The 25,115-nt window shown below is 43.0% G+C and overlaps 2 protein-coding genes across 3 annotated transcripts; both read left to right on the plus strand.

The window, feature by feature from the left end:
* The first annotated feature begins 343 nt into the window (after window positions 1-343).
* LOC5512238 (NACHT and WD repeat domain-containing protein 2) lies at window positions 344-16,284 on the plus strand. 2 transcript variants are annotated; one of them, XM_048720792.1, is made up of 12 exons: window positions 347-482; window positions 3,475-3,566; window positions 3,963-4,663; window positions 6,116-6,318; window positions 7,282-7,612; window positions 7,935-8,689; window positions 9,459-9,671; window positions 10,162-10,408; window positions 10,817-12,546; window positions 12,876-12,984; window positions 13,517-14,144; window positions 14,915-16,284. In XM_048720792.1, exons 2-12 carry the CDS (start codon window positions 3,526-3,528, stop codon window positions 15,465-15,467), a joined length of 5,511 nt encoding a protein of 1,836 aa, XP_048576749.1. In that variant the 5' UTR covers window positions 347-482; window positions 3,475-3,525; the 3' UTR covers window positions 15,468-16,284. The 2 variants fall into 2 exon arrangements, with proteins under 2 accessions (XP_032237526.2, XP_048576749.1); XM_032381635.2 differs by lacking the exon at window positions 3,475-3,566 and having other exon boundaries at window positions 344-482.
* Window positions 16,285-18,681: 2,397 nt separating this feature from the next.
* LOC5512261 (purine nucleoside phosphorylase) lies at window positions 18,682-24,133 on the plus strand. The gene is made up of 6 exons (XM_001632531.3): window positions 18,682-18,835; window positions 20,429-20,610; window positions 20,855-20,958; window positions 21,950-22,125; window positions 22,517-22,688; window positions 23,407-24,133. Exons 1-6 carry the CDS (start codon window positions 18,804-18,806, stop codon window positions 23,626-23,628), a joined length of 888 nt encoding a protein of 295 aa, XP_001632581.2. The 5' UTR covers window positions 18,682-18,803; the 3' UTR covers window positions 23,629-24,133.
* Window positions 24,134-25,115: the final 982 nt, after the last annotated feature.

Below are 25,115 nucleotides of genomic sequence, written 5' to 3' on the forward strand. Positions count from 1 at the left end.
GTATCATCTCTTAAATCCATCACTTAAAATTGATGTCGAGGTTTGAGAGGAACCTTTGAGAGTGTGGTCCATATTTTAGTGCATAAGTGAGACGAATTGGACCCAAGACTCCCCTGCTAACGACGTGAGAACGACCAGTCGACTACCAAAATAAACAATTCACGATCAAGAGAGAAAGAACAAAACTTTCAAGCTCCGAGAAAACGTAGCCGAGATTCTTTTGGAGACCCTTCAAGTGCCAATGTGGTTTAGCATTTGAATGGGTTCCGCATAATGTTGACAATTTGACGTTGGCTGGTTTGTATTCTTTTGAGTTCCTTTGGGAACCATGGACGTCTGGGAGGATAAAGGCATGCGATAATGATGATCTCTAAGCCTGGGAAAAACAAGTAAACCACGATGGGCTGCTGTGGAACGAAATCGAGAAAGTCGATCGATTTGGACGGTGGCTCTTATACCAAGGAAATCAAACTCGGGCTGAAGTAAGTTCAGTTGATTATACATTATAGTGCTAAACATGATCATTCCTAATATATTGGCATTTTGGACACTGCAAAGGATATACTTTTTGTGATGGCGTTGGCGATAATTTTTACTAGGGCGAATCTTCGTGTGTTTGAATTTTAATGCGCAGAATTATTTTCCCGCTTGGATAATTATTGATCATTTTGCGCCCGAGCGAGCTTTTAAATTTCTCGTGTGTGCGAGAATTCTATTTCTGGTTTCCGGAATAATTGACGCTTTAATTAATGACTCAGAACAAGGCAAAACATATGTCGCCATGAATGAATGTTTTAAGGTTGTTTTAAATTGTTGTTTTTTGTGTGCTAGTAAGTGAATTTCACCTAACCGTTATGTACATTTCATGGCATGATACATTTCCGTGTCTTGTATGACATATAGCTCAATTGGATGATAAGTCTTGCCCGATTATAATCTAGAAGAAAAAAATAACCTTTAAAAAGCAAAAACCGCGATCTTCTCTATGAAAACAGTTGTTTCACGTTTCTGGTAAAATGTAATGCTACCTTCCTCACACGGGATAACATGCTGAGCCATCACAAGTGGACCTTATTAATTTCTTACTCTTCATTCATTAAAAGACATTAAACCTCATAAAAAGGGCTTAATAAGGTTTAAATGCACTTCAACGCCAAGTTCTAATTCTTTTTTTGTAATTGAGAATGGATCATGATAACAATACCTCATCGAGCCAAGTCTGTTGCGCTGGAATAAAATAGGGTGTGTTAACCTCTACTCCTGTTTGCAATTATTGTAGACACCTGGTCATGCTCATTCGTTGCTACTCGGATAAGTCAAACCCCCCGCTAAATCAAGCTAACATTGTATTCCCTAGATGTTAATTTTTATTTATTGCTACTCGGATAAGTCGAACTCCCCGCTAACTCAAGCTAACATTGTATTCCCTAGAAGTTAATTTTGATTCATTGCTACTCGGAAAAGTCGAACTCCCCGCCAACTCGAGCTACTGTGAGACACGATTAATAGAACTCGGATAAAATTAAATTTAAAGCCGCATTGTCACCAGTTTACTTCCGGTCGATTACGTAACAATATCCGATGATTTTTAACGGAAAACGGGAAAAATATTTCAAAATATTGAAAGCAGTGTGTTTATTGGAAGTTTCTTTGAGGATGTGATTGATAATTTAGAGCGGATGGCCTGTTTAATATCTCGGATTTTAATAGATTCTTTTGTCTTTTAACGGTTGAGGTTTCCGTCGGACCTCCGGAAGTAAACTGGTGACAATGCGGCTTTAATATGAGAGGGGAGACTCTGCATTAATCTACCTTTAGGGGTATACAAAAATTTTCTCTGCTATCCCTTAGGGGGTCTTACCCCAATGTTGATCCAACGCCCGAATCTTTTTTTACCAAAAAAACACAAGTCAACTGAGCGCAATACTTCCGCCTTTATTGTCAGTACCTAACGGAAGAGCTATCTATAGACCACGCCCAGTGTGCTATCCCTTAGGGGTAATAATTGCTGTTGACCACACCAAAATTACTATCCATGTAGGGTTTATTTAATTGTATTGCAAATTGTGTAAATTTATTTTGCCGAGGATAACGCCCATCGGTTTTAACGTATCACACTCGCGATGTTTTTCCCATTTTTAGAAATCCTATGATGCTCTCCTTTTATTCACGAGTGGATTAATGGTTCCAAGTGCGGCATTATAAAAGCTTTTAGAAATAGGAAGATAAGATGTAGGGTTTTAATGCCATTCATTTATCCTCTCCTATGTTTTCAAGTGTAATATGATAAGGGAAATTGAAGGAGTCTTTTTGGACTCCTAGAGGCTGGTTCTCACTAACTATGCTAGGACGCATGCGAAACAAACGCAATTTTACCGATTCCCACTGAAACGCTAGTTCAAGAGCAATAAAAAGATACACTTCTTGATTTCTTGTCTTCTTGGCGTTCGTGTCCGACCCGTTCTCACTTGTGTTGCGCTTGACAGATTATCTCACTTGTGTTTGTTTGACTGATTTCCACTTTATGTGTTGCGTTTGTGTTTGACCGATTTTCACTTGTGTCGCTTGCGTTTGTGTTTGAACGATTCTCACTTGTGCTGCGCTTCTGTTTGACACCGATTCTCACTTGTTGTATTGCACTTGCTTTTTGTTTGTCCGAATGAGTAAAAAATAAATAAAATTATAAAAAAAAGACTAAACTCAGTTTTAAACTGTCTATCATGTCATTTCATGTTGTGTGGTATCCAAATTTACCCAGAAAAAAGTTATGGGTTTAATAAAGACGGATATTATAATTTCCATGAAAAGACTTAGTAATTATTTTTGTGACAGTTACGGAAACAGATTTTATGATGTTTATGAAATGATGTAATGTCACACCAAAATACGTGCTCATATTGGAGAAATTTCCCTTGTTAGGTTAATGGGGAATGATGTTAAGTTATAAAAAGATTCACACTTAGATATCACGTGACTTTTTGGGCGGCAAACTGCGCGCTCTGCGGCTTTAGGCGGCAAAATAACAACAAAAAACAGTTTTTATGTTAGAAGGGTTTTTTTGGTTGAAATATCTCTTTTTTTGTCGCCCTCTGGCGTGAATCGAGTAAAAGCTCATGAGACGCGACTCGTCGTGACATCTGCTTGTCAATGGATGTCATATGTTTTGGGGCTGACGCCAATAGTTAAGAGGCATTTTTGTGATTGGCTGGGGGGGGGGATGCGCAGGCATAGGTATCATATGGAAAAAGCATAGTATTTTAAGATTCGTTAATAAGAAATGCGCACCCCCCTGTGCGTACCCCCCTGTGTAATTGCCTGCCAAATAACCACCGTCCAGGGGAGGGAGAGTATCTACAAACATCATTGGTAATCCTGTGATTCTCCTCGAATGTTTGCTTATTGTTGAAAAGTAGTCGTACATACATCATGTGAAGTTTAACTTTATTTTGTTTTGACAAAAATTTCAAACTCAAGGAGTTTTACATCGGAGTTCTATAATTATCCTGAAAGTGTACCGAAAGACATATGGATACTTTACGACGCAGCTTAAGGAAGGTTCGATTTAGGTATGAATCATGTCTTCCAAATTCTGAATAATTTTATATTATTGTTGACTCATTACACACCAGGTCCCATACAATAACCATTATCTTTTGACCTTGTAAAACAGCTTTCAGCATAAAACTGCCAAATCTTAGAGCTATAACTACGATTTATAATCACACTTTATGAAAATATCTACTCTTTTTAATGTAAGTATGCTTAGTGAGTCATAAGCTTGTATATTGGTTTTAACTATATATTCAGCTATATATTGATAGTTTATTTATTAAATCATAAGCTTGTGTATTTGTTTTTCAATGTATATTTAGCTATATATTTATGGTTTATTTAGAAAGTCATAAGAGCTTGTATAATTGATTATACCTAGTAATTGAGATTTATATTCGTCCTTTATTCAGGGATACCAAACACGGCAGCTACCAATCCCTTAACAGGCTTAACGAAGTGGCAGCCACAGAGAACTATGAATCACCGACTAAGGACTTCCAACTCTCTCTCCCAAACTACGAGTCGTCCACAAAGGACTTTCACTCAAGCACAGAACTGGTTAAAGAGTCTACGACATCTCTTGAGCAGTTACTGGGCAAAAGACACAAAAAGCCGTCACAAGGGATCAACGGAAAGTACTCTGACGGCCGCCGTGTACACTCGCTTGAATTCCTGGATTCTACTGGTGAAAGGGAGGGAAATAATTTGTCACGAAGCACAGGCGCGCTATCACCGGGGTCAATAAATGTCGATATTAACCCGATAGCTAAGCATAAAGACGACCCTGGAATGGGGATTCACTCACTTGAACGGGAGCCACGTAGATTGCAACCGGCTAAACGAGAAAAAGAAAAGTGGAAAAGTGAGCCGATTTTGTCTGAATTCCCGGACGATGAACGCCGCCCAAAGGAAAAAGTCGGCTCATTCCCCAACGTGTTGCAAGAGCCCGCAGAAGAACGGACCAGCGGTCGTAAACACAGACGTGCCCATGCGCGTGGGGATCCTCAAACGGTCGACGAACTTCGCGCGCAAGTGTTCATGGGGAATTTGGAGGTTAAGGTTCCGAACACAGATAAGATTGTGCGGATTTTCACCAGTTCTACGTTTACTGGTAGGTGAGGGATGGCCAGAATTTTCTGAACGAGAAAGGGGTGCGCAGATAGACACCCTGTCCCCATGTATCCGTTTTCGTTTGACAACGCAACTTTTTTGTTGCGGATACGGGTGGCCTCCACACGGAAACGCGAAAACGATGACCGAAAACGGAACAATTTGAAAACGATACCCTTTCGTAGCCGTGGGGACGGACGAAAACGGAACCTTTCAAAAAATAACTCAGGTCCAGTCCACTTGGCGCGCGAGTACGCATGTGCGTTTTCGTGGGACGGGTCATATCAAAATGAAAACGCTTCGTGTGGACGCGGATCGTTTTGAAAAAGGAACAAAAAGGTCGCGGATAACGAATACGTGGGGACCGGGTCCAAGGGTGTATACTGAGAATCCATGTGTCGTAGATCGCAGTGCCCCATGGGTATCACATAAATGAGCAAATAAGGAAAAAATCTTTAGGTTTAAGAAATGATTGTATTTTTGTTTGTGTACCTGTTAACAATAATATGGTTTTCAAAGATCGCGATTCAACCTTTTATACGGCACCCATGAGCCACCGCGGGCTACGACCCGTGGATTCTCAAGTGCAACGTTTTAAATAGGTGTAGATGTCACTCAAAAAAACCGTTATACAACATTGGATGCTCCAGTCACGCGCAGAATTCTAGACTTATTTTATGGCGTCATTGCTATGACGTCAATGTGCATCTGCCAGTGAGCATGCGTTTTACTAGTCAATTCAAGTGCGTATTACCATAAATCATTCAGTTCTTTCTCAAATATTAGACTTTTCTCCCGTGGGGGGACTCTTCCTAAACAATGTACATATTATGCTCTTCCTATTTCTTAGGATATAAAATTCGCCCCAAGTGCTATCCCTTAGGGTCTTCTGGAAATCTGCTATTCCTTAGGGTATAAAATTCGCCCCAAGGGCTATCCCCTTAGGGTCTTCTGGAAATCTGCTATTCCTTAGGGTGTAAAAGTCGCCCCAAGTGCTATCCCTTAGGGTGTCTACCAGAGGACCCGACCCCCCAAAATTACAAATCACACTTCCTGTTAGAGTTTTTAAGACTTTCTGTTTAATCAAATTTCAATCAGGCGTTAATGAATCCCAGAAAGCTGGTTATTCATTTGTTTTACCTGCTATTCTTAGCGGGGAAAAAACAGAAACCACGCCCATTTTGCTATCCCTTAGGGTTAATATTCTCGATGAGCATATGTACAATTTTCTTAGGGAGTGTCCCCCCGGAACTTTTCTCCATATGCATTCTGCCCATGCACCCGTTTTTGCAAAAAAAAAAAAAATCAAACTAGAGAATGCTCAATCCGGCCGCTGCTTTATCACGCGGTCTCTCCACCAATCAGAGCATTGTTTCCTTATCACACGATCTCTCCACAAATCAGAGCTTGCAATCTTTATCACACAGTCTCTCCACCAATATCGTTGTTTTAGACACGCAAGCTGAGCGCAACACACTGATGGAGCGCGTCTATCCCAAGCTGAAGGAGTTCTGCCAGGAGCATGGGTACGAGTTCCAGGTAGTTGACATGCGATGGGGTGTGCGTGACGCCAGCACAGATGATCACGCAACCACAGAGCTCTGTCTTCGTGAGCTAAAAGCATGCCAGAAGCTCTCAACTGGACCCAACTTTGTGGTAAGATAACAATGCGAGGTTTCAATTGACTACAGTGTATATTTGGACTTTTGAAAGGGAGCCTCTAAAACGCACCCCTCTGCTCCCATCCCGTTTCCAGCCCAAGGACCTGAAGATAGTTAAAGACCATCTTTTATACACTTTTGATTTCTGACTTTTTTTTGTCGGTTTTGTCGTTGACCACGTAGAAAGCGCAAAGGATAGGGGAAGTAGGTCCTTTTCCGCGTGTCGTTGACCACGTAGAAAGCGCAAAGGATAGGGGAAGTAGGTCCTTTTCCGCGTGGGCCCTCGTGAGCCATTTCCTCCCAGGGGCGGCGGAGTGGTCCCATAAGTGGGGGGGAATGGGGGCGAAAGTTTAGGGGAGGGGTGGGTAGTAGTTTCAGGGGGAGGGGTGGCTGGTGGTTTCAGGGGGGAGGGGTGGGTGTGGTTTCAAATTTTTAAGCGCTATTTATAACGCAGGGGATAACCTAGGTTTTTATGCACGGGATTTTAAACTGTTCAACAAATTTGTTGTCGTTTGCTTATGTACCGCTTGGTTTAACAAAACGTTCATATATAAAGAAACATCCGCTCAGAAAAGTGGGGGGCGCTACCCCCCCCCCCCCCCCACTTTCAAAGGTGAGGGGGGATGGTGCCCCCTGCCCCTCCCCTTCCGCCGCCCCTGCCTCCCTTCACGCGCCATTCAACGCTGTCTTCTTGCGCTTGTCACGTGGCCTATTCGCCATTCAACGCTGTCTTCTTTCGCTTGTTACGTGGCCTATTCGCCATTCAACGCTGTCTTCTTGTGCTTGTTACCTGGCCTATTCGCCATTCAACGCTGTCTTCTTGCGCTTGCTAGGCAGGCTCATAGCACAAAGCATCCGCGTTTCGGAGCTATTAGAAAACAGTTAGGGAATTCTGTGCAGCGCTTCGAGTGACGGACGCTAAGGGGAAACCTTTCGTTCTTTTGTCTCTCTCTCTCAGACATTCTTTGGACAAAAGTACGGCTTTCGTCCTTTCCCGCCAAAGATCCTCTCCACGGAATACGACAAACTTTACAGCGCTGTGGACAATACCGAAGATAAGAAACTCCTTGACGTCTGGTTCAAACTAGACGAGAACGCCGTCCCCCCGGAATACGTGCTTCAGCCAATCAGCTCTCAGTTCCCGGCTTTTGTGGACCCCCCTAACAAGGAAGCTCGTCGCACGGCCCAGAGGGAATGGTGGGACGTCTACTTGAATCTCCAGAATACATTGCGGGCCGCGGCAAAGAAGGTGCTTAGTAAAGAGGAGGCCCATAAATACTTCATGTCAGGTAACAGAATATGCGCCTTGTGTGCTTTCAGCTTCCCCTTATCTTCCCACAACTCTTTGCTACGCGCGCGTGAAACCGAGGTTAAAAAGAAGCTTCGCCAACTGTTTACAATTTTGACGTCTGACCTCGGTTTCATGCGCGCATCGCAAAGAGTTGTGGGGAATGTGAATTGGAATATATCTTCTAGAGACACGGGGCGGGTACCCAACGGAAATATCTCCAAATACTTTCCATTACCCTTATTAAATTATCTGGGAGACATTTTTTGCCAACCAAGACATTTAGTAACATTTTTCCTTTGTATTTCTCTTTTATTTCTCAGTGACTGAGAATGAAATTCGTCATGGAATCATCGAGTCATCGCAGCCAAATGATAAAGTGCTATGGTTCAAACGTACAATAACCGATATCGGCGACAACATAAAAAGCGAGAAGTCGGCTAAGTTCATCGACATTGTCGAAGTCGCGAAACGGAAACGAAGTAAGAACTCGCAAGTTCGGGAAGTCGACAAGCCCGCTCAATACCTACTGAAGAATCTTCAAAGTGAGATTCGTTCGACACTCGACAAATCGAATATCTTTTCTTACGACATCAAGTGGACATCGGAAGGTGTCACACCCGAGGGTAACTTGACACACGGACAGTACCTAGGAAAGCTCTGCACGGAGTTCTACGATGTCATGAAAAAGAAGATCACAGACGCCATAACAAAGCGAGCAGCAGGCGAAGTCCGAGACAAAGAACATTTATTCCAAGAGGTAGCTCAGCACGCGACTTTCTGTAACCTAAAATGTGAAAACTTTCACGGGCGAGAGGATATTTTAGAGAAAATTCGCACTTATATCTCGGGCTCCGGTCAAAAGCCATTGGTCCTCTATGGAGACTCTGGCTGCGGAAAGACGTCACTGGTTGCCATGACAGCCAAGCTGGTACCGTCGTGGACTGAGTACGAGCCTGTTGTAGTTCTGCGGTTCCTGGGGACGACTCCTGACTCGTCAAATATCCGTCTTGTTCTTCGCAGCGCTTGCCTTCAGTTATGTAAGGCTTTTGGGACCAGCACTAAAGTAGTGCCTCAGGTGAGTTATCTACCGGTAGGGGCGTGGTCAGTGGCCTTTTTGGGCCCCTCATATAGGTGCCTTAGAACCGGCGCTTGCCATCAGGGGCGGGGTCAGTGGCCTTTTTGGAGTCCCTCCTACAGGTGCCTTAGATTCAGTGCTTGCCATCAGGGGCGTGGTCAGTGGCCTCATGGGGCCACTCCTATAGGTGTCTTAGATTCGGCGCTTGCCATCAGGGGCGTGGTCAGTGGCCTTTTGGGGCCCCTCTATAAGGTGCCTTAGATTCAGCGCTTGCCATCAGAGGCGTGGTCAGTGGCCTTTTGGGGCCCCTCCTATAGGTGCCTTAGAACCAGTGCTTGCCATCAGCTGCATAATGCCCATGCGAACAGCGCCGGATTACAGGAGAAAAGTACAAAATATTTCTGGATGTTTTTTTACACTGCGTTGTATTGAGTAGCGAGGTAGTCTTATGATCAACCGAGCGAAGCCTGGGACGGAGAAATTGCGTCCACTGGGTGAGGGAAGGGAAATCCTCGGCGTAAGAGGTGCGTTTTTCAAAAGCTTAAAAAGTGCGTTTTTCACAAGCGTAGAAGGTGCACGTTTCAAAAGGGCAAGAAAGGTGCATTTTTCAAAGGGTAAAAGGTGCGTTTCTTTTTTCAAAAGCGTAAAAGGTACACGTTTCAAAAGCGTAAAAAAGCGCACGTCCCTAGTGTATGAAAAATGGGCGCGCAAAGGCTAAAGCGTTAGTTTTTAATAATCTTCATTCCATTATTCCATCTTTTGTCCAAAGGATTACCAAGACTTGCTACGTGAGTTTCAAGACCGGTTAAAAATGGCCAAACCAAACCGACCAATTGTAGTGATTCTAGACTCCGCGGACCAGCTCACCACCACTGATGACGCACACCAGATGGTCTGGTTGCCAAGGAAACTACCCAAGCACGTGTACGTGCTGGTCAGCACGCTGAAGGATCCGAAGTACGTGTGCTACTCAGCGCTAAAGGTAAGATCAACCAGGAGCCTGAGATCAAAGGAAAGATTCTCTTTCCTTTGTCAAAGGTAAGACAAATCGAAAGCCTGAGGTCAAAAGAGAAATTCCTTTCACTGTCAAAGGTAAGACCACTCAGAAGTCCTGAGATCAAAAGAGAGATTCTCTTTACTGTGAAAGGTAAGACCAATCAAAAGTCCTGAGATTAAAAAAGAGATTCTCTTTACTGTCAAAGGTAAGACCAATCAAAAGTCCTGAGATCAAAAGAGAGATTCTCGCGAACATTAAAGTGGAAAAAGGAAAACGCGAAATAATTAGGATATTTTCTCGGATATACGCGCATTTTACTATTACGTACTCATCGGTCTTGTTTGAAATTTTTCCACCTTTTTTTTCAGTTTTACTTTTTTTACGTTTACAGTTTGCAGTACTCTATTATTATTTTGAGGTCTAGTCATTTTGTTACATTTGGAAAGAGTAAAATATTGTCTTTCTTCCGTTTCAGAAATTACTTCTTGACTCGAATTGTTTTGTGGAGGTATCCAGTCTCCCCTCGGAAGTCGCCTGTAACATCCTGACATCTTGGCTCAGCAATGACAACCGCAGGCTCACTGACAGTCAGCGGAAAATTGTGCTAAATGCGTTTAACCGCTGTCCGCTTCCACTATACCTCAGGCTCGTGTATGACCACGCGGTCACGTGGAAATCTTACACGCCACTCGAAAAGTCGGTTCTCGAGAAAAACGTACAAGGTACGTGTACATTGTAACTCGCATAGAGGGAAACGGCTACGTGGGACAAAGAAAAAAAATGGCAAGTTTTCCCAAAATAAGTTCTGGTTAACTTCGGTAAGCTTGAATTTTTGCATAGAGGTTCCTTATAAAGCCAACTTTGCTCGCTAATATCTAAATTGCTATGCCTTGTCCTTATCTCCCTTTTGTTCCCCCCCTCCCCCACTCACCCAGGCGCGGCCAAAAAGTGGGTCATTTCTTTTGGGTGAATCTTTAAATACAATGCGTTTTCAATATTATACCTATGACTGTGCACCCCCTACGTGAAAAGGCTTTATTGGTTTATCTGTGTAGTCTAGAATGGACTTTGGTTTTTTATTGCCCATGTGATATTGTGTGAGACACGCTTATCTTTCTCTTCTTCACTAGGTATGATCAAGGCACTGTTCAAGCGCTTGGAGAGGCGTCACGGCACGGTCTTAGTACGACACGCACTTGCTTATATCACGGCAGCCAAACACGGTCTGAGCGAGCCCGAGCTCGAAGATATCCTGAGCTGCGATGAGGAGGTCTTGGACGAGGTCTTTCAGTACTGGACGCCGCCTGTTAGACGCATACCTCCGTTATTGTGGGCCAGAATACGCGCCGAGTTGAACTCGTACGTTGTCGAGCGTGGTACGGACGGTGCTCGGGTGGTGACGTGGTATCACCGACAATTTCACGAGGTCGCCACGAAGAGATATCTGACCTCAGATGATATGGACTTGAAGACGGTGCACTCTGTTTTGGCGGATTTTTTCCACGGTCGCTGGTCTCAGGGAGCTAAAAAGGATGACGGCAAAGGTGGGCTGAAAAATCGGCACGTGTCCGCCCAACCGTACAAGTTCAGCCCGACCGTATACAACCTGAGAAAGTTGAACGAACTTCCTTATCACCTCATTAACTCGAACGATGTCGAGAAACTAAAGCAGCACGCCTTGTGTAATCTCGAGTTTTTGTCGAGTAAGCTAAGCGCGACGTCGCCACGACACCTTCTCGAAGACTTCGCGGACGCGCTCGGGGTCTTTCCGGCAGACAAGGACATTAAACTCGTCTGCGAGACCTTACAGCTGTCACGTGACGCTCTGACAATATCCGCTGACCAACTTCCGGCTCAACTAATCGGCCGTCTCTCCTCGCCTCGTTCCCCCTCGGACGTTATCGCGCGGTTGCTAAGACAAGCGCATCATCCAATCAACGCCTCGTTCATCCCAAACATTGCGTGTCTTACTCGGCCTGGTGGAAAACTTGTTCACTCGTTACCAGGCCTCTACGGCTCGCTTGTTCTTAGCAAAGACAGTTCCAGGGCGCTTTCTGGAACACTCGGTAAGGTATTAAAATTATGGGATGTTCTGAGTGGACACGTATTGAAGTCCATTGAGACATCTTCCGAGGTTGGACAGATTGCGTTTTATTCCGATGAGAAATACGCTGTAGCGTCGCTCCGGGGGGCGATCCAGTCGTGGGATCTCAACACAGGTAAGATGGAGAATGATCTAGAAGGAGCAACGCCCCCGGCGCCCATCACGATTGCAGGGGATCATGGGAATATCCTCGTCGCTATTCTGGACACGTTTGTTAAGATTGTTGATCTTTCGAAGCGATGCCAGCTCAAGAGATTCGAAGACGAGGACTACGTTCACGACAGAATTGCGAGCCTGAAAAACCACGTCGCCTTCGCGAGCTCTTCCGAACGCTACGTTCGAGTCTTCGACTTGTCAAACCTCGAGCTCCCGAAAACGATCGAAGCGTTCGGAGCCGACTCGCCCGACGTCGTAAGCACGTTAATCCTTAGTCCTTTCAACGACGGTCAACTTATTGTATCATCACAGAAGTCCTTCAACCTAAGGGTGTTCGACCTGGGGTCCTTGAATTGCCTGCACGTGCTGGGCCCTGATATTCTGTACCCTGCCGTGACCGGGGATGGTCGGTTCATGCTTTGCGCCAATTGCTATAACGACGTTAGTGTTTGGAATGTGGAGACTGCGACCAAGGAGCGAAACGTGATCAGGCACCCGCCCACCACCGCCATCACGCACATCGTCACTAATGACATGAAGATCATAGTGACCGTGTCTGACGACAAGCTCGTCAGGGTCTGGGACCTAGAGCGGGAAGAGGTGAGGCCAGTGTATGACCTTGACCTTGTGTATCAACTTGACCTTTTGTATGACCTTGACCTTGTGTATGAACATGACTTTGTGTTTGATTTTGTGTAAGAACTTAACTTTGTGTATGACCTTGTTTATAATCTTGACCTTGTGCATGACCTTGACCTTGTATATGATATTGACCTTGTGTATGACTTGACCTTGTGCATGACCTTGACCTTGTGTATGACCTTGACTTTGTGCATGACCCTGACCTTGTGTATGAGCGGTAATACGCGTGATTTTGACTTTGTGTGCTTTTATGGCTGGTAATTCCTTTCTATGGCTGTTTTTCGTAGTCTGCCAACGTTGACTTTGAAGACAACAAGGGTGATAATAGTATTGAGCATCTCATGCTTATCAAGAGCATTGTGCAGAAACAAGTCGTCACCAAGTCACGTGCTAAAGGTAAGACAATCGCAGATGATCACCAAGTCACGTGCTTAGGGTAATCCAATAGCGGAGGGTCACCAAGTCACGTGCTATAGGCGAGCCAATAGCGGAGGGTCACCAGGTCATGTGATAAAGGTAAGCCAATAGCAGAGGGTCACCAAGTCACGTGCTTAAGGTAAGCCAATAGCGGAGGGTCACAAAGTCACGTGCTAACCGTAAGCCAATAGCGGAAGGGTCTCCAAGTCACGTGTCGCACTTCTAAAGCGAAAGTAAGCAAATAGCAACATAACAACCACGTGCTCATGGTAAGCCAATTATTACAAGTCGCTTCAAATTACGTGCAAAAATTCATGTTAGCGAGCTTTCTCTAAGGTAATTTTATAACAAGTGGTCCTCAAGTCCTAAATAAAACCAGCGTAAAAATGACAGCTTAGAAAAACCCTAAATGAATCGCTAATAAGTTAATTTTAAGTAGAACTTGTAAAACCTATAAGAATCGCAAATACGTTAATTTTGTGTAAAGCTTGTCTTGATAACTCATTTATAGGTCCTATTTGCGTATGGAACGTCAGCAACTGCCAACCAATCAGAACACTGATCGGAACCGAGGCTGATGAGGTACTGGTTGTCGACGAGACACGTGCAGTCATTCGCTCCGGGGCCAAACTCGCGCTGGTCGACCTACAAGAAGGAAAACTCGTCAAGAAAATGCGCTCGGAATTCAACACTAAAACAGAAAAAGTTAACCGGCACGCCAGCTCTCTCTACAAACGTCGAGATCTGGCTATTCGTCTAGCTGAAAGTCCACACGTAAACCCCCGCTACCAAACCAGAACGAGAAAATTCAACGACTGCGCTCTGGTGGGCAACACACACGTCCTCGTGCTGTCCAAGGATCGTCTTTACATGAAGCTAGCGTCCCTAGCGACCGGGGAGCCTGTGGCGAAACTAAAGGCCGGGCAGAAGGCGATCATTGAGACGATCATGGTCAGCGGTAATGGCGCAGTGGCGGTATGCGCGTGCGAGAGTTTTCCGCTGCTGGTATGGGATATCAAGGAAAGGAGAAAGCGCTTTGCTTTGGAGATGGAGGGCAGTTTTCCTCAGCTGGCTGTTGCGGATATCAGCCATAATGGGGCGTACCTTGTGGATGTCATACGGCTTGATCGCTCCCACAGGTTAGAAGAAAACAATTTGTGACTTTTGAAGACTTGATACCGAGTCTTTTACTGACCCCCCCCCCCCCCCCCCTACAACCCCCAAGTGGGGGTGGGACATTTTTAAGGTTCTTCCATCTAGAGCCAAGTATACCTTAGTCAATAGGAGTCGCGTTCCTACTAAGCCGCAAATGATATTTTAAACTTGCGCTCACCTTGGCTAGGGTCGTCAATAACTTTTTTTGGATTTTTTTCTGATGCAAACAAAATTGTACATTCCAGTATAGCGAACTAAATAAATTGGTGTGAACCCGAATTCATATTAAAATGAAATACTGCATTGTTTTATTTGTGGAGTGCAGTATCTTACGATAATGGTATTTTCCAAAATGATATTTCAGTATACGAAACAAAACAAAACGACAGTGTCACGCGAGTCGAATCCAGGATAAGGGGGGAGGGGTGGTAGGGGAGGGTAGTTTGAAAGACACGCGTGTGGACCCCTAAAGAGGGGCGATAGTACGGGGTCGTCAAAAAGGATATTATAAGCAAAAGGTGATAAGTGCGTAGGGGATATTTCGCGCAGGGGATATTTCGCGCAGGCAGCACATCTACCCTTCTGTTATTTTTTGGAATAAAAGCTTTTGGCTTTATGGAGCGAATATCAGGATTTTCATTTCATACGATTCAGGTCTTGGTTCCCCCCACTCAGCTCTAGCTCTCACCTCGCGCTTTCTCTCATGAAAGGAATCATTGTTTAAGATTGGATTTGTTTGCATTACTTCTTCCAGGTCAGTGGTCACGTGGGATATGACGTCAGGGACAGTCAAGCATGTGATTGGACAAGGCTTAAATGTCTGGTCAGTGGCTATATCGTGTGAGAGCATGCGCATGGTGGTAACCGGAAGTAGCGGCTCAGGGGAAACCATGCGTATCTACGATCTGAACACCGGTGAATTCAAGCACCAATTGGGCGGCCACACAGAGCCAATCAAAGGACTTTCTCTGTCACGTGACGGGCGAAGACTTCTGAGTTACGTCCCTATGGGGGCCAGGGACCGTAGCGTGTGCCTGTGGGACGTTATCACGGGGTGTCCGATCGCATCGTTCACTCCGGACCTTCCAGTCTCCAGCTGCGTCCTCAGTGACGATGGTGACCAGGTTGTCATGGTGATAAACAAATCTCGACCAATCGTGTCGCTTGTCTTGACGCATGAAGTTGGATCACGTGAGCTGTCGGTTGATGTGTCTAATCAGTACTTCAGCCACCCCACCCTCCACGGGGCGGTGTTTGACATGAGCGAGACGATGAACTGGGATGACACAGCAGACGATGGAGAGTGACTGGACCCTCCACCCCCTACCCCATGGGCCAACGGGGCCACTACACCACCCATCACGAGACGATGTTTGACATTAGCGAGAGGATGAACTTGGACGACACTGCGGACCATCCCCACTCCACCTCCCCCCTGGGCCAACTGGTGCCTCTATCCCACACATGAAAATGTTAATATTATTAAGTACTTCCCTACCCCACCCCTCATGGGAGTAATATCCATCTGGAGAGTCACTGGAGAGTGGCTGGAGAGTCACTGGAGATTCATTTGAGAGTCACTGGATTGTGGCTTGAGAGTGGCTGGACAGTCACTGGAGAGTGACTGGAGAGTTACTGGATAGTCACTGGAAAGTAGCTGGAGACTGGCTGGAGAGTTACTGAAGAGTGGCTGGAGAGTTACTGAAGAGTGGCTGGAGAGTGGCTGAAGAGTGGTAGGCATGGCTTTACTATAATGGACATACCTTAATCTAGACGAGCAAACTCACGCCCCTCATCATTCCCTTAAAAATGGGGACATTTAAAACGGGTCGCTTTGTCAGAATATCAAATGACAAAGGAATAACATAGAAAGGACGTGTGGTGACAGTATTAGTCTCATGTGAATGTTAAGAAGCAGTCTTCAAATCATCCTTAGCGGAAATTCACGTGAAGATCGTGTTGCATCCGGACTCCGTGTAGTTATCGGTATTTTTGAACTGAAAGCTCTAATATAGACGAATACTCTACAGGTACTAAAGAGAATCGCACACGCAAAAATAGACAGGAAGTCATAGATAGCTATTTTATTTTGTTATGACGATAAAGCTCATAATATGTTTTAAAGCATTGTTTCCAGAGCATTTCGTATGTAAAGCTTCTGACTTGTGTTTCGCAAGTAAGCGGCTACACGTAGACTTTCAATAACCCCACCCCTTGTACCCAATCCCATCCCCGCGCACCCCCTAGACAAGCAAAAATACTGTCAAAAGGAAAGAAAGTGGAGTGGGAAAATATGAGCCCATTAGCCGACGAATCTAGTCAGATCACATGAAATAGAAAAAATAGACCATACTTCCGGACATACGCTGAGACACCGTGTATGGCAGCTAAAGCCGATCGGCTGGAGATTTCGGCCCCAGCAACGCTATCTGTCTAGCGAACTCTGCAATACAGAGGTATCAGAGGCCCGGGGGGTACTCCGATATCAAACGGACGGGGATCATCGTCGGGTTTTTTTTAACAACCCTAAAAAATACTAAAGTGGGCGTGGTCTGGTTATATTTTAACCCTAAAGGATACTAAAGTGGGCGAGGTTAGGCAAGAATTTACCCCCTAAAAGATGCCTCAAACAAATGTAAATAATTTGTAAAAAAAAACGTTTATTTAAAACTAACTCTAATGGAAGATTGACACGTTGTTTTAAATGCATTAAAATGCTCTTTCATAAATAGCACCCTAAAAGATACCGAGATAAAAAAAATCTGGGCATTTTCATTTTCACTCCTAAAAGATACCCAAGGCTCCAAATTTACACCCTAAAAGATACGACGATGATCCCCGTCCGATGAATATAAGGAGTTAACCCTCCGGGATCAGTGGCACCCTCGCATTAATGGGGAGGTGTTCCAGGCCTACCTTATTCAGTTACGCCACGCAAAGCATGCTGAAGACGTAGAGTGAAAAATATCGGGGTCTTTTTTATGCTAGCGTGTTTTGGGAACTAGTGAATCATGCACAGCACGACCAGGGTCTTAGCCGTCATTCATACGCGTGGGTTCGACAACAAGAGCTTAAGATTAAAAATGAATTATGCTGAGATGTAAGCGATCTAAAGATGGTTTGTGTGCTCGGTATCCGAGCTAAGATCCTAAGAAAGCTCTCATACTACCATCTTATAATTTCCTGTGAAGATTAATGAAATGTACCTTTAATATTTTCGTCCTTCACCGTCATCGGGGCTTTAGCCCTTTAGAACGTCGTGTAAAAAACGCTATAGGTATATCGCTTTCATGAAACGAAAGTAATGCGATTAGAAGTTTAGTGTCGAACAAACATATACAGTCAATGCATTTGGCTAACGCTTATTTGACATTTTGTACCGCCATATTACAAAGCCTTATTGTCACTTGACCAGTTTTAAATGCCCATTGTATCTACCAAATGCGTTTCCGACTTCCCGATAACACTCAACGTAATCGTTTATTCCCCTTGTAAGTCCGAGTTCGGTAGTCGACTCGACTAGGTTAATTAAAACAGGCGCGATGCCAAGAGTGGGCGAAAGCGGCGTGAGTAATCCTTTTAATTGTGGACTAGACGATGTATTCGCATATATGCGTTTGGCGGAGGGATTTCAAATCTGCATGACAAAATGCAGATTTGAAATGCTTCCGCCGAACGCACCCTATATGCAGCCGATACAACCAATGATACAGCAGTATCGAGTTACTAGCACGGTATGGACTTGTGTGTACACGTCTTCATCTCTTTTTTACTCACGCACAGAGAGGTCTGATTAAGATGGGAACCATCACGACAACTAGACGGTAAGAGAATGGTTTTCCCTGCTTTTACATTCAGATATTTGCATCTCGATGGTGACTGCTCACAGAAACCTGAATTGTGAAGGATATTAGTAAACTCTATCTTTCTATGTTGAGCTTCTTCGTTTCACACCCTGCATTTTGTTTGCATGCAAAACTCCTTTTTGTGAATAGTATATCTGAGCTGAATAATCATATAGATAATTCTAGAAGTTTAGGCCGTGTGCAATGAGCCTGTCATCTGGAACCAGCCACTTTGTTTTCCCAGTTACTCTTGTAGTAGTAGTAATAATAATAATAATAATAATAATAATAATAATAATAATAATAATAACAATAACAATAACAATAATAATAATAATAATAATAATAATAATAATAATAATAATAATAATAATAATAATAATAATAATAATAATAATAATATAACTTTTTAATCAATAAGCAAAACACGTACATCTTGATGTACGCCGTTTCATCCCCCCCCCCCCCCCCCCGAAGAAAAAAAAATAGGCTAAAATTTACCCTCAACTGCTCAATGTAACGCCACCCAAAGTGTAGAAATTTCGTATTACATGTGATGCCATTAAACGGTTCAAAGGCCGACAACGATAAAGCTACTTTGTATTTATATGCCACCGGTTTTCGGAGTGATTATAGACTTCTGATACCACAGTAAACCCGTGACACTGTTCCTTGTACACGCCTATTTCACGTACATATAAGGCAATGATTGTAAATATGCATGAGCATCGCCAAGATATTTAGTCAATCGCAACGATCAAATCTTCCAAATCGTGGCCGCTGTTTTGCCGTTCTAGAATGTCTGGTGAATTCAATCCTGTCTCTAGAGGGTAAGGCGAACAGTTTATAATTTAAATGTTGTGATTTTGGTTTTGTTATTTAATGTGAGGGCTAAAGTACAAGAAAATAACATAGCAGGATTTGTTTACTACAAGAAAAAAAGTGTGTACACGTCTACACGATTTTGAAAAGAGCAACTTTAAGCCACTTTTCCTTGATTTTTTACAATTCCTGCTAGAAATTTGGATATAATAACCGATGTAAAATGCAGGTTAGCGTCTGTTAATGCGTCGTTCTATTTGAACTCCATAACTCCGTTTGTGCCGCATCTGCTGTACATCTATTTGTTTATGTGTCGATTCCACGCTGGGTAAAGGGACTTGTCTTGGGTCAAAGCAGCTTGAGAGACTAATAATTCTGAGAAATTGAACTTTCTTAGACTGATCATTTTACAGTCTTTAGTTTTTTATTCTTGAATTAATTACAAGCGCATTATTATGCAAAAATAAACTTTCATTTTGCCAATTGAGAGAAGTTGATATATCAATTAAGTTATACTGTTAGGTGCTAAATCTCAATTAAAATAATTTCATTTATTTAGGGTTTTTTTCTATGTTAACCTACCTTTAGTCAATCAATCACCTTTTTATTTATTTGAGTACTAATACATCTGTACTGGGTTAATCTTGAACACTTGGACAAAGACTTCACGCCTGAGTTTCCATAGAACAAGACACATCACACAATTGAAAAACCCTGGGAATGCAAATTAGCTAAGAGTACTAAAAAAATCAATTAATTATTTGAAAAACCCTGGGAATGCAAATTAGCTAAGAGTACTAAAAAAATCAATTAATTATTTGTGTATGGTTTATTCATTATGTATAGAATAAAATAAAGAATGTTCTCTGGGGGTTGGGGGTTTATTTATTATGTATAGAATAGAATAAAGAATGTTCCCTGGGGGGTTGGGTTGGGTTGTGGTAGGGCTAGAACAGAGGGGCACTGTTTGGTCTAAGGGGGATTTGGAAGGGACAAAAGTAATATTGGGTAATTGGAGTGCAATTTCAAGAAGGACGGTTTGCATACATGCCAATTTGAGCAAGAATGACTATGGAAAACAAACAATTTTACAAAACAAAAAAACAGAATCTTACAGTTTTTGTCAAAAATATTATTGTAGCAGGTTGAGACTGTTGTAGTGACTGTTGCAACAGGGCCGTAGCAGGGTGTGGCTGTACCCCCTTAGTATTTTCTGAATGTTTCTGTTTTGTGACCCCTGCCCCCCCCCCCCAATCTGTCGAGGCCTGCTACGGCTCTGTGCAATGTTGTAACATGAAGTAAGGTAAAACACCCGCTACTGCACACTGCAAGAAAAGGGTCAGTACGCAGCTCTTACAAGCTGCAATTTGATTGGGCAAATGAACAATATCCGCACCTTGACACAAAGAACGAGAAGAATAGAGACAAAAGAACTCCTTTGTAGAACAAAGATAATAGGAGACAAAGCAGCTGCGTACTTCAAGAAAAGGGTTGGGACAATAGTTGCAGGCAAAACTAATAAAATATAATATATGAATAAATAAATATTATGCATTTATTACTTGATTACAGACTGGACTGTATGATCTATTCATTTTCAGACATGAGTACAGCCACAAGTATGATGAGGTTGATGCAATTTGTCAAAATATCCGTAACCAGACCAGCTATCAGCCTACGATAGGGGTCATCTGTGGCTCAGGGCTCTCATCTTTAGGAGATCTAGTCACTGAAAAGACCGTCATACCATATGAGAAGATTCCCCAGTTCCCTAGAAGCACAGGTACCTATTGAGACACAGTTACTAGAGGTACCCACAATCTGCAAAAAAGTAGGACTACATCCTCAATATCAGAGCATACATTTCAACTTATGTCATTTTCTGGACATTACTTATTTTAGTTCCTGGACATCAGGGCCAGTTATTGTTTGGTCATCTCAATGGAACAACTGTCATCATGAGACCCTTCTCAATATCAGAGCATACAGTTGAACTAATGTCATTTTCTGGACATTACATATTTCAGTTCCTGGACATCAGGGCCAGTTAGTGTTTGGTCGTCTCAATGGCACCACTGTCGTCATGATGCAAGGGCGGACTCACCTGTACGAGGGTTACGACCCAGGCCAGGTAAGTCACCATCATCATCCTTTTGTGCATCACAGATAAGAGGGTGGTTTTAGCACTTTGCCAAGATGGCCCATACAATCTCTCCCCACACCCACCATTTCACTTGGCAGATTATGGATCCCCATGTTCTAGAGATTAAATCAGGGAAAGAAAATTTCCTGGACCTCACAGGGAGCTGGCCAGGGTTTGATAAGATCAACAGGAGACTGTCTAATCTCAATTAAGGGTTACACTTGAGTTGGAGCCATGCTTTGTTGTGTCAATTTCCTGGACCTCACAGGGAGCTGGCCAGGGTTTGATAAGATCAGCAGGAGACTGTCTAATCTCAGTTAAGGGTTACACTTGAGTTGGAGCCATGCTTTGTTGTGTCAATTTCCTGGACCTCACAGGGAGCTGGCCAGGGTTTGATAAGATCAGCAGGAGACTGTCTAATCTCAGTTAAGGGTTACACTTGAGTTGGAGCCATGCTTTGTTGTGTCAACCTTCAATATGTGTTATAGTGATAGAAGCCTTATAATTAAAATAAATAAATAAATCAGGTATATTTCAAAGTTTGCCCAGTTGGGGACTAGTGAGAGACAAGGGTGGGCACTAAGAATGAGATTTTTTTTAATTGTAATTATACAATTTGAGGAATGTTTATGTAGAGTCAAACTTTTAGATAAGTTAGAAGGAAATTATTGATTTAATCTTACCATACTTCCAAGGTGAATGCTCAGGCGTGTACCCAGGACTGGCTAAAGGTGTGCGTGGTCATAGGTTTTATATGGAAATAGCACAGTATTTAAAGGTTCCTTTATAAGAAATGACCCACTTTTTCTCCGCCAAGGGGGAGGTGGGGGGTGCATACCCTTTGCACAAAATCCCCCTCCCCTCTGCGCACAACCTGCCCACCATCCCTGTGTATTCACCTGAATACTTGATTGCATGCTTCAAACTGGATATCAAAAGCTGGATACTTGCATCCTAAAGGCTGGATTTCATGTCATAGATCACTCTTCCAGTGCGTGTGATGGTACATCTTGGCATAAAACACCTGGTGGTTACCAACGCTGCTGGTGGCTTACGCCAAGACTGGAATGTTGGTGATATCATGGTCATAAAGGATCACATCAACTTGGCTGGCTTGACTGGACTTAGTCCATTGCGTGGCTGTAATGATTCCAGGTAGGGTAGACTGTTTATCACTGTTAGGTGAGCTAACCTTTCTCACTCTGTACAAGAGAGCTGCCTGGAATTCAAGTCATGTTTTTTGCTAGTTAATTGCTCCTTACATAGAAAAGGAGCAATTGAGGCAATAAGTAGAAAAGGAGACAGAAATACAGATAGACAGGCCAACAGACAGACAGACGGACAGACAGACAAATGTTAGACAGGTTAAAGCAGTGTCTTTTAAAATAGATGTGTTTAAAAACAGGTCACTTCACAAGGAGGGGGATTTTGTGACACCACTCTTTTGAAAACTTGCAAAATTAAATTGACAAAATATATTTGGAAATAGGTAACTGCATGATATGGAGATGAAATCTTAATTAAATCTCAAAGTTTACTTGTGTAGGTTTGGATTGAGGTTTCCTGCCCTGTCAGATGCCTACAATAAAGACTTACAGAAGCTGGCCCTAGAGACGGCATCGGAGCTTGGATTTGCTGATTTTACTCGTAATGGAGTATATTGTGCACAAGTTGGCCCTTGTTTTGAGACACCAGCGGAATGCAGGTTTCTGCAAAATGTAAGCTGTCTGGTTTGGCATAGATGATAGTGATGGAGGTGATGTGACGTTTATTATTTACATAATAGAATATGAAGTTCATGATATAATGATGATAATGACGATGAAAGTTGTGATGGTGGATGATAATACACAAGATAGAGTATGTGATAGAGTATGTGAAAGTGATTATTCAGTGTTGATGATTGTAATCATGATGAAGTGGTATAATTTGTTTGTTATGTCTCTGTTTCTAATGATGATGATGGTGATTTAATTAAAGCAAGTCAAAATAAATAGCATTATTCCAAAACGACCATTATAGTGCACGTGATTGTGACCAAAAAAGGAAAAATTCTAGATTTGCTGTCACACAATTTTTTAGCAATCATTTTTCTCTTGGTGATGTGTGCTTTGAGCTTTGCTTGAGCTCTGTAATAATAATGATATCGCTAACCTGAGAATGTGATAATGATACAATAATGGACGCGAAAAACATGATGATGTTCACTGCTGAAAGAAGCTCCCTGCTGCGATTTTATCTACTAGTAAAATGCCGATTTCAATTGGATTTGGTGAACACAGTATAGAACTTTGAGTTTAGGTGATTCTTTTGAGATTTCTGTACATAATGTCTGTCAATATTTAATGAAAACAATAACAAAGGCTTGGCTGACAAGGGCTCTTTAAATGCACCCCATGCACAGAGTGACAGCTCACAGTACTTTTCAACCCACAGGCTGGCGTGGATGCAATTGGCATGAGCACGGTGCACGAGGTGTCTGTGGCTAGGCATGCAGGCGTCACTGTACTGGGAATATCACTAATTACCAACATTGCAGTGCTTGGCTATGGCGATAACGAACAGCCAGCCAATCATGAGGAAGTACTGGAGACAGGCAGAAGACGAGCAAGTGATATGCAGAAATTAGTGTCAACAATTCTCCAAAAGCTTAACTAGCAATGCGATTTTATTAGGAAATTATGATTCTTGAAAATGTTTGGGACAAAAGCAATACTGTACACAGAATATTTTCTTTAAAAATTGGTTATGTAATGTTATTGGTTATGTAAAAACCATGCAGTATTTAATCTGACTCTATTTGTGAAATGGTGGTTTTTACAAAATTATGACTTTGCTCTGTTTTAATGGTGGTCATTTGGATACTTCATTGGGGTTGTTTTATTTAGTATTTTGTGGGGAGAGGGGGACCCTGTTGAATGCAGTCAAAGCATAAAACTGTTAGAATTTTAAGCTTGGCAAGTCTGTATACTCATTTGGCTCACAATGGATAATATAGTATATGAGGTACCAAAGCCGCTTGTGAACTTATTTAAAACCAGGGATTTATTTGAAAACACAGGTAGGTATTAATAAAACTCTCAGTGCCATCAGTTTGACTTATTAGTAATTTCAACCCATGTAGTCTTTTACATTTTAATAAAAATGTATATTCTTGTGAGAATAATTGCTTTGTCATGGATCATACAGAAAATAAAACACTTGTCACCCATTTACTCCATGGGTGTGGCAATACCCCCTTGACCCTACCCTTTATTCCATGGGTTTGGCAATACCCCCTTGACCCTACCCTTTATTCCATGGGTGTGGCAATACCCCCTTGAGCCTACCCTTTTTTCCATGGGTGTGGCAATACCCCTTGACACTAGCCTTTATTCCATGGGTGTGACAATACCCCTTTGACCCTACCCTCATTCCATGGGTGTGGCAATACCCCTTTGACCCTACCCTTTATTTCATGGGTGTGACAATACCCCCTTGACCCTACCCTCATTCCATGGTTGTGGCAATACCCCCTTGACACTACCCTTTATTCCATGGGTGTGGCAGTACCCCCTTGACACTACCCTCATTCCATGGTTGTGGCAATACCCCCTTGACCCTACCCTCATTCCATGCGTGTGGCAATACCCCCTTGACACTACCCTCATTCCATGGGTGTGGCAATACCCCCTTGACCCTACTCTTTATTCCATGGGTGTGGCAATACCCCCTTGACACTACCCTCATTCCATGGGTGTGGCAATACCCCCTTGACCCTACTCTTTATTCCATGGGTGTGGCAATACCCCCTTGACACTACCCTTATTTCATGGGTGTGGAAATACCCCCTTGACCCTACTCTTTATTTCATTGGTGTGGCAATACCCCCTTGACCCTACTCTTTACTCCATGGGTGTGGCAATACCTCCTTAACCTTTTTGTCTATTTTTCTCCCTAAAATATCTTGATGACAGCCCCATTTATGTCTTGTATCCAGTATGTAGATTCCAATGTGAAATTGATGTACTAATAATATAAGAAATATGTAATAAATATATAAATCTTGTAATTCCAGACATTTTGTTATAGAGGAATTTATAGTCTACATGCTAAGCATGAGAAATTTGTGCTTGGCTATTTTTGCCAATTATAATCTTTTGATA

Source organism: Nematostella vectensis, chromosome 13 (assembly GCF_932526225.1).
Source record: "Nematostella vectensis chromosome 13, jaNemVect1.1, whole genome shotgun sequence".
NCBI lineage: Eukaryota > Metazoa > Cnidaria > Anthozoa > Actiniaria > Edwardsiidae > Nematostella > Nematostella vectensis.

Bases quoted from the DNA above. Each gene is read 5' to 3' on its own strand.
- LOC5512238 (XM_032381635.2), top strand. From the start codon at position 400: ATGGGCTGCTGTGGAACGAAATCGAGAAAGTCGATCGATTTGGACGGT. The intron at 7,613-7,934 runs GTAACAGAATAT...TTTATTTCTCAG, and splicing joins CCATAAATACTTCATGTCAG to TGACTGAGAATGAAATTCGT. The intron at 14,145-14,914 runs GTTAGAAGAAAA...TACTTCTTCCAG, and splicing joins CGGCTTGATCGCTCCCACAG to GTCAGTGGTCACGTGGGATA.
- LOC5512261 (XM_001632531.3), top strand. From the start codon at position 18,804: ATGTCTGGTGAATTCAATCCTGTCTCTAGAGG. The intron at 20,611-20,854 runs GTACCTATTGAG...TACATATTTCAG, and splicing joins CCAGTTCCCTAGAAGCACAG to TTCCTGGACATCAGGGCCAG. The intron at 22,689-23,406 runs GTAAGCTGTCTG...TTCAACCCACAG, and splicing joins AATGCAGGTTTCTGCAAAAT to GCTGGCGTGGATGCAATTGG.